Source organism: Lithobates pipiens, unplaced genomic scaffold (assembly GCF_037356315.1).
Source record: "Lithobates pipiens isolate NorthernLeopardFrog02 unplaced genomic scaffold, aLitPip1_a1.2 Scaffold_28, whole genome shotgun sequence".
NCBI lineage: Eukaryota > Metazoa > Chordata > Amphibia > Anura > Ranidae > Lithobates > Lithobates pipiens.
This window is the reverse complement of record NW_027507789.1, coordinates 83,821,874-83,836,196: the sequence shown is the minus strand read 5'-3', so window position 1 is coordinate 83,836,196 and position 14,323 is coordinate 83,821,874. Positions and strand designations below refer to the sequence as shown.

General features: G+C 49.7%; 1 protein-coding gene across 2 annotated transcripts in view; it reads left to right on the top strand.

Annotated features, from left to right (window-relative positions):
- PSMC3IP (PSMC3 interacting protein) overlaps window positions 1–14,323 on the top strand; it is a 330,428-nt gene that overhangs the window by 228,649 nt on the left and 87,456 nt on the right. The window contains exon 7 of one of the 2 annotated variants that reach the window (XM_077459440.1): window positions 13,070–13,129. The exons of the other annotated variant lie outside the window; for it this stretch is intronic. Within the exon in view, the coding sequence (XP_077315566.1) occupies window positions 13,070–13,129 (60 nt within the window). The remainder of the gene's footprint in view (window positions 1–13,069; window positions 13,130–14,323) is intronic. 2 annotated transcript variants of the gene reach the window in all.

The following is a 14,323-nucleotide window of genomic DNA, read 5'->3' as shown; positions in this document are numbered from 1 at the left end:
CATAGAGGATATGGCAGGGGCATCTGCAGAGGTGCCCCACAAGCCAGCCCACAAGCCAGCCCACACTGCTAAGCTGTTTCCATATTTAACTTATTTTGATAAGTTCATTTAGAAGGAATGGGGAAGCCTGCAGCAGGCCTTTTCAGTCCCGAGACGAACAGCGGTGTGTTACCCTTTTGAGGAGAGTTTCCTGAAGAAATGGTAGAAGGGTCTCCTGCTTTCAAGGACCCTGCCAACAGAAGGACCTAGGCGGTAGCCCGGTCCATGTTTACGGTGGTGGGGTCAGCATTGCGGCCGGTGTTAGCCACGGCCTTAGTGTCACAAACGCTTACGGAATGGGCTAAGTTGTTGCACCGCAGGTTGGAGAAGGAACAGGTTTCCCCAGTCTGTGTGGAACTGGCAGACCAGTTGGTGCATGGCCTTCTGTGATGCAGTCCTGGATATGGCCCCTTTGCTTTCTAGAGCCTCAGTATCAGCAGTGGTGCTGTGTCGCTTGATTTGGCTTTAATTGCTGGTCTGCGGACCAAGCATCCAAGAAAGAACTGCGGATTTGACCTTCCAAGGTGAGAGGCTATTTGGAGCCTCGCTGGATGACATTATTAAGAATGTTACTGGGGGGAAGAGTACTCTGCTCCCACAGTCCAGGAAGGGTAAGGAGCCACACCGTAGGCAGGGACCCTCGTTTTCCGCTCCAAAAGCTTTTTCGTCTGTCAGCAGGTAAACGTTCCCAGTCCGACAAGGTACCCGATAAACAAAAATGTCCCTGGTTTCGCAAGCTGAACAAGCCTGCGAGCAAATCTGTCGCCGCATGAAGGTTCGCCTCCGCCCGACTCTCGGGTGGGGGGCCGCCTTCGGTGTTTGCAGTCCGGTGAACCTCTTCTTTCTGACCAGTGGGTCTGCAAACTGGTTTTGTCAGTCTAAAAGTTTCTTTCTTGTCCACCAAACAGATTTTTTTCCCTCCACCCTTCATCTTCTCGTCAGGAGGCCCTGTCTGGGGCAGTACAGGACCTGCTGCTACGCGGGGTGATAGTACCTGTACTGACGCCGGAAAGGTTTCAGGGATTCTACTCCAATCTGTTTATAGTCCCAAAGAAGGAAGGGGTCCATCCAATCTGGGATCTCAAGGCCCTCAACTGCTTCGTGAAGGTGCGAATCGGTTCGTTCCGTGGTCACACTCTATCAGGGGGATTTCTTGGCATCTTTGGACATCAAGGATGCATACTTGATATGTCCCCATATGCATCAGGCATCAGAGGTTTCTACGATTTGCACCAATTTGTAGCTCTCCCCTTTGGCCTGGCGAAGGCACCAAGGATCTTCACCAAGGTGCTAGCCCCAATTCTGGCCTTGCTAAGGTGACTAGGGATCGCAGTCGTGGGTTACTTGGACGATCTCCTGAGAGAGTCCTGATCCTGGACTCCTCAGAGGCAAGAGTTTTTCTCCCTTTGGACAAGAGGAAGACTCTTCAATTGGCGGTACAGTTGTTGATGTGGTTATCGCTGCATTTTTTGCATGCAAGTCCTGGGTCTCATGGTAGCCACTTTCGAGGCGGTACCGTATGCCCAATTCCACACGCGAGTTTTGCAGAAAGTTATCCTGTCCAAATGGGACAAATCTCTGATATCCCGGGATTTTCAAATTTGGGTGAGCCAGCTAGTCAGGGATTCTCTTTTCTGGTGGTGGAGGTCTCTGGCCCTTCAGTCCAGGAAGTCGTTCCTTCCTCTTCATTGGACGCTGATCACAACAGACGCCAGCCTGACCGGCTGGGGGGGAGTTTGGGGTGTACAGTTGGCCCAGAGGACGCTGGACGCAGGAAGAATCCCACCTGCCGATCAATGTGCTGGAGCTTTGAGCGATTAGGCGGTGCCTCTCCACGTGGTCACAGAGGCTACAAGGGCATCTGGTAGGATCCAGTTGGACAACGCCATGGCGGGGGCATATGTCAACCATCAAGGAGGGACAAGGAGCTCAGCTGCAGCGCTGGAGGTTGTTCACATCCTACAGTTGGTAGAGTGGCGCGTGCCGGCTCTGTCAGCCGTATGCATTCCGGGCGTAGAAAACTGGCAGGCAGACTACCTCAGTTGTCAGCTGCTGGACCAGGGGGAATGGTCGCTGCACCCAGAAGTGTTTTGGCTCATTTGCCTAAGGTGGGGCATGTTAGATGTGGATCTCTTGGCCTCTCGGCTCAATCGGAAGGTACAGAGGTTTGTGGCCAGCTGAAAAGATCCCTGGGCGGACGCATCAGTGGCTCCATGGGGCCATTTCGGGCTGATTTATGCCTTCCCCCCGCTCAAACTCCTACCTCGTCTGCTACGCCGAGTGGAGTCCAAGGGGATCCCAGTGATTCTGATTGCCCCAGATTGGCCTTGACGTCCTTGGTCCTTGACATAGTACGAATGGTGGCGGATGTTACTTGGTGGCTGCCGATGCAGGAGGACCTTCTGTCACAAGGTCCAATACTTCATCCTACTTTACCGTCGCTGGTTTTAACGGCATGGCTGTTGAAAGCCAGGTGTTAAGTGACCGAGGACTGTCGGCTTTGGTTATCTCCACTATGCTCAAGGCACGGAAGTCCTCTTCTCTGAAGATTTATCATAGTATGTGGAAGGCCTACATCTTCATGTGTGAGGAGGATGATCAGTTTCAAGGATCCTGCTGTTCTTACAGCGAGGCGTGGATCAGAAACTTGCATTAAGCACCATTAAGAGGCAGATATTGGTTTTGGCTGTCTTTTTTTTTTTTTTCAGTGATCTTTGGCGACTCACTCATTGGTGAGTATGTTTGTTCAGGGGGTTTGTGGCCCCTCCGGTACAAACCACTGCTTCCTCCGTGGGATTTGAATCTGGTGCTCTTTGTGCTTCAGAAATTGCTGTTTGAAAACATTCGGGAGATCCCCTTATTGACACTCTCTCAGAAAGTAGTCTTTCTAGTGGCTAGAACATCTGCAAGGTGGGTTTCTGAGTTGGCGGCCTTGTCATGCAAGTCTCCCTACTTGATCCTCCACAAGGATAAGGCGGTGCTGCGCCCGCAGCCTTCATTTCTTCCAAAGGTTGTTTCAGCCTTTCATCTTGTAATGTTTATGCAGAATCACTATGACCCTTAATCCCTTTCTCCCGATGCATGCTGGGGGAGGGGCTGTACCAGGAAGTCATTCAGTGTTTGTGGGACTTGAAGCAGCAGCATGATACTTAGAGGGAGACCTGTTTTATATGACTCCTCCATGTAAGAATGCACATCGCTTTCTGAGTGAGTAATAAACACTTCCCTGGTTAAGAAGTGCATCCACCCTGTGTGTAACTTGCTGAGCAGACACAGCTCCCACGAGGCCCATGGCAATGCAGATGCATTTTTCAGATTGCCAATTGGAGACCACCCACCTAGAGACATACATATAGTGGAAGTACACAGGCCACGGTCCTGCATGTCCACCTCCCTCCAATTGCCAGACATACAGCCACAGATCCCTTCCTGTCTCAGATATTCTCGTATGTTCAGGCTGGATGGCCAGAGAAAGTCCCAGGTGAATTTTGTTCATACTTTACCAGAAAATGTGAGCTTGTGACTAATGTTGGTTGCCTACAGTGGGGCAATAGAATGATTATACCTCAGTATTTGCAGCCAACCATGCTAAGATTACTGCATGAGGGCCATCCTGGCGTGGTGCGCATGAAGCAGCGAGCTCGGAGCTATGTTTGGTGGCCACAAATGGATAAAGCAATTGAAGATTATGTGGCTCAATGTCCTAGGTGCTGTCAAGCTCAGCGACTCCAAAAGAAAGGAACCCTGCTACCTTGGCCGTGGCTGACAGACCGGTGGTCAAGACTCCATCTTTATTTGGCTGGCCCAATCCAGGGTAAAATGTATTTGATCGTGTTAGATACACATTCAAAATGGCCAGAGGTATTTCAAATGCCTTCTACTACCTAAGCTGCTACCATTCTAGTCTTAAGGAAGCTCTTTGCTCAGAATGGCTTGCCAACAGCCATAGTCTCGGACAATGGAACTCAATTTACATCACATGAGTTTCAATCCTTCCTCAGAGGCTTGAACATCCAACACTACAAAACAGCTCCTTATCACCCAGCCTCGAATAGGCTGGCAGAACGGTTTGTGCAGACGTTTAAAATGCACTTACTGTCCACTCTGGACCAGATCGGACTGTCAGAGGAGAAGCTGTTGGACTTCTTGACCATGTACCGAAAAACACAAAACACGCTGGGCTGTCCCCTGCTTTTCTTATGTTTGGCAGGCATCTTCGCACCAAACTGGATTTAGTCTGTCCACAGGAACAGTCAAACGCCTCCTCCACCAGGCCGTCCTGGATTCCATGCCGGTGATCTTGTATGGTTTCGGAATTAGTTTTGCCTCATTGGCTTCCTGGCATAATTGATGGACCTCTTGAAAGAAGAATGTACCTTGTTTGGCGTTTATGTTCGACACCTTTCGCAATTGAGGAAGCGCATTTGCCGACCACTAGAGACAAACACGACCCCTCTTTCTAACCAACCACCGGAGTCTACTCAGGGCTCTACTGGTGACATATGGCATGGTGTCTGGCATGATCTCGCAAGTTTACAACCAACCCCTAAAAAGGTTGGTGACCATATTCCTGAGGAGTCCAGACGTGCGTGGAGTCACAGAGACTGATTGGTCTGTTGGACACCCACTGACATCTCCAGAACCCTTGACCGACTCTTTCCCTTCCAGTGCTGTGCCACTTCGAAAGTCTGCCTGCCAAAGACATAAGACTCCTCATTGGCAAATCTTGCGTGACAGGAAACTGAGAAAAAGGGCTCCTGAAGTGCTGCGGGAGCCACATGACTGAGTTGGAGATACTACTTGCTGAACTGATCCTGTTTGCCTTGTTCTTTATGTGTTGAGTATTTTATGCGTTGTGTATTTGTTCTCTTGTGTTTTATTTTTTTTAGGTTTTATTTTTTTTCTTCGCCGAAATTATGCAGAATTCCTGTGACCCTTAACCCCTTTCTCCTGATGCATGCTGGGGGAGGGGCTGTACCAGGAAGTCATTGACAATGTGTGTGGGACTGGAAGCGGCAGCATGATACTTGGAGGGAGACCTGTTGTATATGACTCCTCCATGTAAGAATGTACATCGCTTTCTGAGTAATAAACCCTTCCCTGGTTAAGAAGTGCATCCAGCCTGTGTGTAACTTGCTGAGCAGACACTGGCAGCATTGCTAGCAACACCCTGAGAGACTGTGTGTCACAGGGACATAACACATCTAATATCCACGGCCGTCACATCCCAAAGAGGTTGCTTTGCATTCTTTGGACATGGCCCGGGCTCTGCGGGTGTATCTGCTACAGCTCCTTTTCGGAGGTTGGACTCCCTGTTTGTATTGGTGGCTGGTCCAAAGAAGGGCCTGTCGGTCTCGTCAGCCACGATTTCTCATGGATCAGACAGATTGTGATTCAGGCTTATGCCATAAGGGGGCGGGTGCCTCCCCTTCCTGTCACAGCACATTCTACCAGAGCAATTGGTGCCTACTGGGCTTTTTCCACATCAAGCGTCCATTTCCAAGGTGTGTAAGGCCTTGTCGTCCATTCACACTTTCACTAAATTTTACAAGGTTGATGTGAGCGCATCTTTGGATGCATGCTTCAGCCGCAAGGTTTTGCAGGCGGCCGTTTAAGGTTGCAACTCTGTTGAGGAGTCCTTTTTGTTATGGGTGGAGTTTTCTTTCTGTTCCCACCCCTCGTTTTTTACACTGCTTGGGGACGGCCCTAAGGTCAAGATTAAAGGTGCTGTGTCCATCAGTGAACGAAAGAGAAAATACCGGTAGGATTTTTGTACTCACCGTAAAATCCTTTTCTCTGAAGTTCATTGACGGACAAAGCACCCACCTCTCCTATTTATGTTTGTACTGCTTTTTGACCAACTGAGCTGCTGGTAGCAGAGGGAGGGGTTATAACCAGTAGGACCGCCCCCTGGGCGGTACTGTACAGCTTTGCTGCTTTTATGTGTTCTGCCTAGTCCTCTCTTAAAGGTGGCCATATAACCCTAAGGTCAAGATTAAAGGTGCTGTTTCCATCAATGAATGTCAGAGAAAAGGATTTTACGGTATTTTTTTTTTCCTAAATTCTTTCATTATTTAAGGAATGGCAGAGGTTTACATACCCAGTCTCGGATCAGGACACCTCAGGTGTAGCTGAGTGAAATGATTGAAAATAAGCGCAAATGCTCGTTGCAATATCTGCTTACCGGTTTGGTATAAGGCGGCGGAGTGGCTCTCCTGCACCGGATCATGTACCTAGTACATAATCCAGCACTTCGAGGTAGGCGGCACATGCCTCGGATGTGCTCTAATTGGACACAGCACAAGCGGATCAGCGGTTGCCAGCCAATGGGTGTCCACCACCACCCACTGATCTGTGAGGAGAGACAGACACAGAACAAAGCTCTGTTCTGTCAACAGGGATGTGATGGATTTTCTTCCCCTGCAAAAAAGGTTTCTCTTATATTCACCGACTGACACAGCTCCTCTAGTAGACCATTGGGTTGTTATGCCACCTTCAGGAGAGGACTAGGCATTACATGTTAACGTGATAATAAAAACTAGAACTTTCTAGTTCTGCCCAAGGGGCGGTCCCTTAGATAACCCCCCCCCCCCCCAGTCTGCCATGCAGCCTCAATTTTGCCTAGTGAAAGAGGACCTAGGAACCCTGCGGGCCCATCGGACCATGTTTTTTTTTTTTTTTCTGCAGAAGCTTTGCTTTTTGCACAAGACTAAAGATCCTGTTGTGACGGAACGTCCCCCACACTCTGCTTGAGTGCTTCCGTCAGTATACCGCTTCCTAAGTCCTGGAACACAAGTCCAGTTGATCTGGCTATAGGAACCCCCAAGAACTAGATGACACCAGCCTTGGAGTACACTAGCAATAGTCTCTTATTTCAGATGTCCCACAAATATATACAGTAGGATGACTAAAACCTAACCTAATTAGCATGAGCTAATTATCTAATCATTGACCCAGACTAGTTGTCTGAGAGACAGGACTTTTCAGGGTAAGACTTTGTCTTCTAGCTCACTGATTGTCTATTCAATACACATTACCATAAACACAGAGTTAATTAGCACAAACAACAATGTGTGGAATACTCTTACAAGCCAGACTAGACTCATTTACACAACAGACAGGTGGCTGGAGTTGATGACATTAGCATCTAACAGTTTGTCCCAACAGTGTGATTGTCTATTGCTAATATGGCAAATACATATCCAGAGTCTGTGTGTCTTGGGGGGGGACATGGATCTGAATCCAAGTAACACCACCTCAGGGGTCCCCAGGCATACAGCTCACAAAGAGCACCATTCCCCCAAATGCCAGGGTCCATAATCGCAAGGCAAGAGGCTCACATTCTGTCCCTTCCAACAGCCTCTGTCCCGGCTAGGTCTGTCACATCTGTGATCTGCTATCAACAGCCAACTGGGTGACAGGCTGGATACCCTTATCCTTGTAGTCTTCCCAGCCTGGCCAGCGAGCGTGTGCAGGTCAGAGCTACGTGCTGGGCTGGCCACGATGAACCTCAGCTCCAGAGGTGGTCAGTGAGTTTAACGCTCCGGGGCACACATATGACTGGGCTACTGATGTCTGCACCACATTGTACCGTGGCCAGCAGCCACTCCGTACTGATCGGAGAGTGGGCCTGTGATGGAATGTTTCCCAGCTCTGCAGGACTGGTAAGTACAGCTCTCCCTGCCTCGGGGGTGAGCAGCTGGGCATTGCCTGGGGGGAGGTCAATTCGGGGGTCCCTCATTTCCCTCTCTTTTCTCTCAGTCCCCATCTTCCCTCCCATCCCCCCTCCCTGTGGATGTGCGGGGGCTCTCCGGGGGGGAGGGGGCTGCACTTGCTGGCTGTGTCCTGATATGTGTTTTTTCTCTCCCTGCGGGTGTCTTTTGAGGCTGTGTCTGATCCCTGCAGCGCTGTTCACTACCATTTTATGTCACTGTCCCTCATGGTATTCAGTGTTCAGCGGCCATCTTAGGTAGGGGCAAGGGCAGCATGCTCTCCTGTAAATTGGCGGCCGTTTTCCCTGTGGTTTTGTCCTTTATAATGGACGCCTGGCGGCCATTTTCTTGTAGCCTAAGCACGTTTTTTGGGGGGTCAGTCTCTAGGAGCAGCATGTTTGTTAGTCCAGCGGTCATTTTCTCTGTGCCTTTTGTCCTTATACTGGATGCTCGGCGGCCATTTTCTTTAAGCCTGAGCACATTGTAGATCGGTTTCAGCGCCATAAGCAGCACCTCTGGATGACAGTGTGATCGCCTATGCACCTGGGAGCTGACATGGAACACAGGCACTATTTACTGTACAGCGCAGAACCAGTCAGGGTGGTGAGTCCTGCGGGAAAGAGCCCCTCAGCCAGCAGTAGTTAGGAGGGTGGGACCATCACTGTCCCAAGTCCCCATCAGGTGGCAGACGGGGTAGGGTCAGCATTGCTAACCCTGATCCTGGTACAGGGGACCCCTGCATTCAAGGATCCCATGGACAGTAAGGCCGTGGCAGTGGTTCGTTCCTTGTTTACGGTTGTGGGGCCAGCCATGCGACCAGTACTGGCATCCGCACTTGTGTCGCAGACATTGAGTCGACAAACCTGTTGCACCGTGAATTGGGAGAACAAGCCTCTCCTGTCTGCGTGGGACTAACAGTCCAAATAGTGCAAGGCTTTGAGTACGCTTGTGATGCGCCCCTGGATACTCTCCCTTTGTTATCCAGGGCTTCAGTGTCAGCAGTGGTGCTGAGGCGCCTGATTGGTTAAAATGCTGGTCTGCTGACCAGGCATACAAAAAAGCCCTGACGGATCTTCCCTTCCTTGGCGACCGCCTCTTTGGAGCCTCTTTGGATGACATTATTAAAAATGCCACAGGTTGTAAAAGAACTTTACTCCCACAGGCCACAAAGGCTAAGGAGCCACGCCGTAGGCAAGGGCCCTCTTTTTTTTTTTTCCACTCATGAACGGCTTTTTCGTCCGCCCAGGGCTTCGACCAAGTGCCCCCAGCCCGACAGGACGACCTCTGAAGGACCAAAGCATCCCTGGACCGCAAGCCTGCGAGCAAAGGTGCTACCGCATGAAGGGTCGCCTTCGGGAGTTCGCAGCCCGGTGGACCCCTCGGCTGTCTGACCAATGGGTCTGCGATCTGATTTCCTCCGGCTACAAGATAGTTTGCTCTTGGCCGCAAAACATATTCTTCCCCTCCAGCATACCCATTCTCCCGGCTCACCGGGAGGCCCTTGGGGACAGTAAGGGATCTGCTGGGTCGCGGGGTGATGCTACCTGTTCCAGTTTCAGAGCGCTTCCAGGGGTTCTACTCAAACCTGGTTTTAGTCCCCAAGAAGGAAGGGGTACGTCCAATCTTGGATCTAAAAGCCCTCAATTACTTTGTGAAAGTACAGAGGTTCAGAATGGAATCAGTTCACTCAGTAGTCGCACTCCATCAAGGGGACTCCCTGGCATCCTTGGTCATCCAGGATGAGTACCTGCACATACCCATATGCCTTCGGCATCATAAGTTCTGCGATTTGCAGTCGGGGAAGCCCACTACCAGTTTGAGGCTCTCCCCCTTGGTTTGGCATCAGCCTCCCGAGGCTTTACCAAGGTACTGGCTCTTGTTTTGGCGTTGCTGCGGCAACAAGGGATCGCAATAGTGGGATACCTAGACGATCTCCTCCTGAGAGTGCATTCTGCCTCAGAGTTAGAGGAGGATGTGGCGATCACCATGCAGACCCTGCAGGAATTGGGTGGCTGTTGAACCTGAAAAAGTCTGTGATCGTACCGACTCAGCATTTGGAGTACCTAGGCTTGCTGCTGGACTCCATGGAAGTGAGAGTTTCTCCCTTCAGACAAACTGCAGACTCTGAGCCGCGGTAAGACTGTTGATGAACCGCAGGTGGTCATCGCTACGCTTCTGAATGCGAGTTCTGGGACTCATGGGGACCTCCTTCGAGGCAGTACCGTATGCCCAGTTTCACTCCAGAGTCTTGCAGAAGGAGATTTTGACAAAATGGGACAAATCTCCATTGTCCCTGGATGGGCAGATTCAGGTGAGCCAGTTAGTCAGGGTTTCCCTGATCTGGTGGCTGAGGTCCCCGGGACTTCGGTCCGGGAAGTCATTCCTACCTCTGAAATGGACAGTGATCACAACAGACACCAGCCTGACCGGCTGAGGTGGAGTAATGAGACTTCAGTCGACCCAGGGCCTCTGGTCGGTGGAGGAATCCAAGTTGCCGATCAATCTGTTCGACCTGAGAGCGATCAGGCTATGCCTCTCCACATGGTCGATAAGACTTCAAGAGCGTCTGATCAGGATCCAGTCAGACAACGCCACGGCGGTGGCATATGTCAATCACCAAGGAGGAACAAGAAGCTCGGCCACCGCACAGGAGGTCACCCACATCCTTCAGTGGGCAGAGCGACATGTACCGGCCCTGTCGGCAATTTACACCCTTAGAGTGGAGAACTGGCAGGCGGACTAACTAAGTCACCAGATGCTGGACCCAGGAGAATGGGCGTTGCATCCGGAGGTGTTCAGGCTACTGTGCCTGTGATGGGGCATACCAGACGTGGATCTTCTGGCCTTCCGTCTCAATCAGAAGGTACCGAGATTCGTGTCCAGGACAGGAGATCCTTGGGCAGATGCGTCAGATGCGCTGGTGACTCTGTGGGAGCAGGACCAGCTGATCTATGCCTTTCCTCCGCTGAAAGTGTTACCACGCCTGCTCCGCAGAGTGGAGGCCGAGGGGATCCAGTAATGCTGATTGCCCCAGATTGGCACCAGGGTCCTTGGTACGCGGACCTAGTGTGCCTGGTGGCGGACGCCCCGTGGCGATTGCCATTAAGAGAAGACCTTCTGTCTCAAGGTCGATTCTCCATTCTGCCTTACCATCGCTGGTTTTAACGGCATGCCTATTGAGAGCCAGGTGTTGAGAACCCGGGGTCTTTCGGATTCGTTGATCCCAAATATACTGAGAGCACGGAAATCTTCTTCTTGAAAGATATATCATCGTTCCCGGAAGGCCTACATCTCCATGTGTGAGGAGAAAGGATGGCGTCCACACTCCTTTTCTATATCCAGGATCCTGCTGTTTCTACAGTAAGGAATAGACCAGAAATTGGTTTTAAGCACCATTAAAGGACAAATCAGCTTTGGCTGTCTTTTTTTTCAATGGCCCCTGGTGTCTCACTCTGTAGTGAGCACTTTTGTTCAAGGGGTCCGATATGTAGTTCCTCTGGTGCCCTCCACCTGGGATCTGAACCTGGTGTTATCGTCGCTTCAGAAACCACCATTTGAAAATATCAGAGAGATTCCCCTGTTGACTGTTTCCCAGAAAGTGGTCTTTCTAGTGGCCCTCGGCCAGGAGCGTTTCGGAACTGGCGGCCTTGTTTTGCAAGTCGTTCTATCTGGTTATCCACAGGATAATGTGGTGTTGTGTCCGCAACCTTCTTTTTTGCAGAAGGTGGTTTCGATGTTCCACATCAATGAAGAGATTGTGTTATCATCTGTGTCCTAAGCCGAAACATGCTAAGGAGGTGGCCCTTTATGCCCTGGACGTGGCTCGGGCTCTGAGGGTGTATTTGTCTGCAACAGCTCCCTTTCGGAGGGCAGACTCCTTGTTTGGTTCGGTGGCTGGTCCGAAGGAAGGCATGGCGGTCTTGTCAGCCACCATTTCCAGGTGGAACAGACAGATTGTAGTACAGGCCTACACCATGAAGGGGCAGGTGCCCCCCTTTTCAGTCACTGCCCACTCCACAAGGGCAGTTGGAACGTCTTGGGCCTTCCGACATCAAGCAAAGCAGCGCCTTGGTCGTCTGTTCACACTTTTGCAAAGTTCTACACGGTAGATGTCAGCGCATCGCCTGATGCCTGTTTTGGCCGCAAATGTTTTGCAGGTGGCTGTGTAATGCAAGTGCACAAACATTTTTTTCTGTTTTTTTTGGGTAAAAAAAATGCAGTACTTTTCAGTAATACGTTGTTGCATTTGTTCCTGCAGTTTGGGCGGTTTGAAGGTAGTGCCTCTCTGGCGAGGAGCACTCTGTGGGTAAAAAAAGGTTTAATTTCCACTCTCTGTAGTTTTTTGTGGGTAAAGTTTATACTAGTTCCCACATGCCATGGTGGATGAAGTTTTTATGCTGTTTTTTCCCACCCCTCGTTTGGCACTGCTTGGGGATGTCCCAGTAGTCTGAGAGGAGCTGTGTCAGTCAGTGAATATAAGAGAAAATAGGATTTTTTTGTACTCACCGTAAAATCCTTTTCTCTGTAATTCACAGACGGACACAGCACCCGCCCCTCCTATTTTTCTTTACATTATACTGCTTGTTGACGTATTGAGGCAGCGTGGCAGACTGGGGGGTTGTTACCTAAGAGACCGCCCCTTGGACGGAACTAGAAAGTTCTAGTTTTTATTATCACATGTTAACATGTAATGCCTAGTCCTCTCCTGAAAGTGGCATAACAACCCAAGGGTCTAAGACAGGAGGCTGTGTCAGTCGGTGAAGTACAGAAAAAAGGATTTTACGATGAGTAGACAAAATCCTATTTTTCTGTCACTGGCTTTTAAAACATGGCTGTTGAAGCCAGAGACTATCATCTCTGACTTGGTGATCCCCACAATGCTAAAGACTATGAAGTCTATATTCTGTAAGATCTATCGTCACATGCGGAAGGTATATGTCTCGTGCTGCAATTCAAGAAAGTTTCATCCCAGGAAATTTTCTATGGGACGTATTATGGACTTGTTTCAAATGGGCCTGGACCAGCATTTGTCCCTTGGCACCATCAAAGGTCAGGTCTTTGAGCTTGTAATCTTGTTCTGGAAACCACTGGCTTCCCATTTTTTGATCAAGGCAACCTTGTAAGGGTGGAAAGGGAAATATTGCTGACTGGTTCAAAATGGCTTTTGAAGTGCAAAGAGAACCAAACTGAGATCCCACTGAGTCATGGGGAAATGCAAGAGAGAGCCCCATGGGAAACACGCTATACAATAATTGACTCCAAGAAATAGATTTTATGGTAGGTACGTACAAAAATCTAATTTTATTTATTTTTAACAGGCTATGGACATATTCGATGCTATCCTTGACGGTTATCCCAAAAGCAAGAAGCAGTTCTATGTAAGTAAAACTATAATTTTTTTCAAGTATTTTTAGCCCCAAATTCTAAATTAAATATTTTTTTTACCAACTTTTTTTTATTTTTTACATTTGTCTCCAAACTGAGGCCCGCAGGCTAGATGTGGCCCTTTTGTCTTTATCCAGTTCTTGGGGCATGGTTTCTCTTATTAACCACTTCAATACCAGGCACTTAGACACCTTGCTGCCCAAGCCAGTTTTCAGCTTTCAGCGCTGTCGCAATTTGAATGACAATTGCAGTCATGCTACACTGTACCTAAACAAATTTTTTTTTATCATTTTGTTCCCACAAATAGAGCTTTAGTTTGGTGGTATTTGATCACCTCTGCGCAACAAAAATAAGACTGAAAATTTGGGGGAAAAAAAACAAGTTTTTCTTTGTTATTTTTTTGTAAATAAGTATGTTTTATTCAATGATGGGCACTGATATGGCTGCACTGATGGACACTGATATGGCAGTACTGATGGGCACTGATATGGCAGCATTGACGAGGCTGCACTTATGGGCACTGATAGGTGGCAGTGGGTACTTATGGGTGGCACTGGTAGATGGCACAGATGGGCACTGTTGGGTGGCACTTATGACACTGGGGGGCATTGCTGGGCATCCCTGATGTGCCACAGAGGGCCAGTCAGTTCTCATTTGTGGGCACTGATTGGCATATTTTTTCTCATGGGGGATGTTCCTGGCCATCCACATGCTGGGGGCTTCCCTGGTGGTCCTGGGGGCTTGCTGATGGTCTAGTGTGGGCATCTGAGGGTGGGCTGTGCTGATAAAATATCAGCGCAGACCCCTCTGTCAGGAAAGCCACTGATCAGCTCTCTTCTACTCGCGTCTGTCAGATGTGAGTGAGGAAAAGCCGATCAAGGGGTCTTCCTGTTTACATCGTGATCAGCCTTGATTGGACACGGCTCATCACTTGGTAAAGAGCCTCCGCCAGAGGCTCTTTACCGAGACCGGTGTAGTGGTGTGTGACTGACACACCGCACCACCAATCGCCGCAATGCACAGCCCCACGGGCACGCAGCAGCTGTTATCCTGAAGGACATCATATGATGCCCAGTCAGCCGTCATTCTGCTATAGGCCAGGTGGGAAATGGTTAATCTGAGACAAGATTTCTGTCTGACAACAATGAAACACCATTCCTTCTACTGACACCAATGGTGGGTCAGTG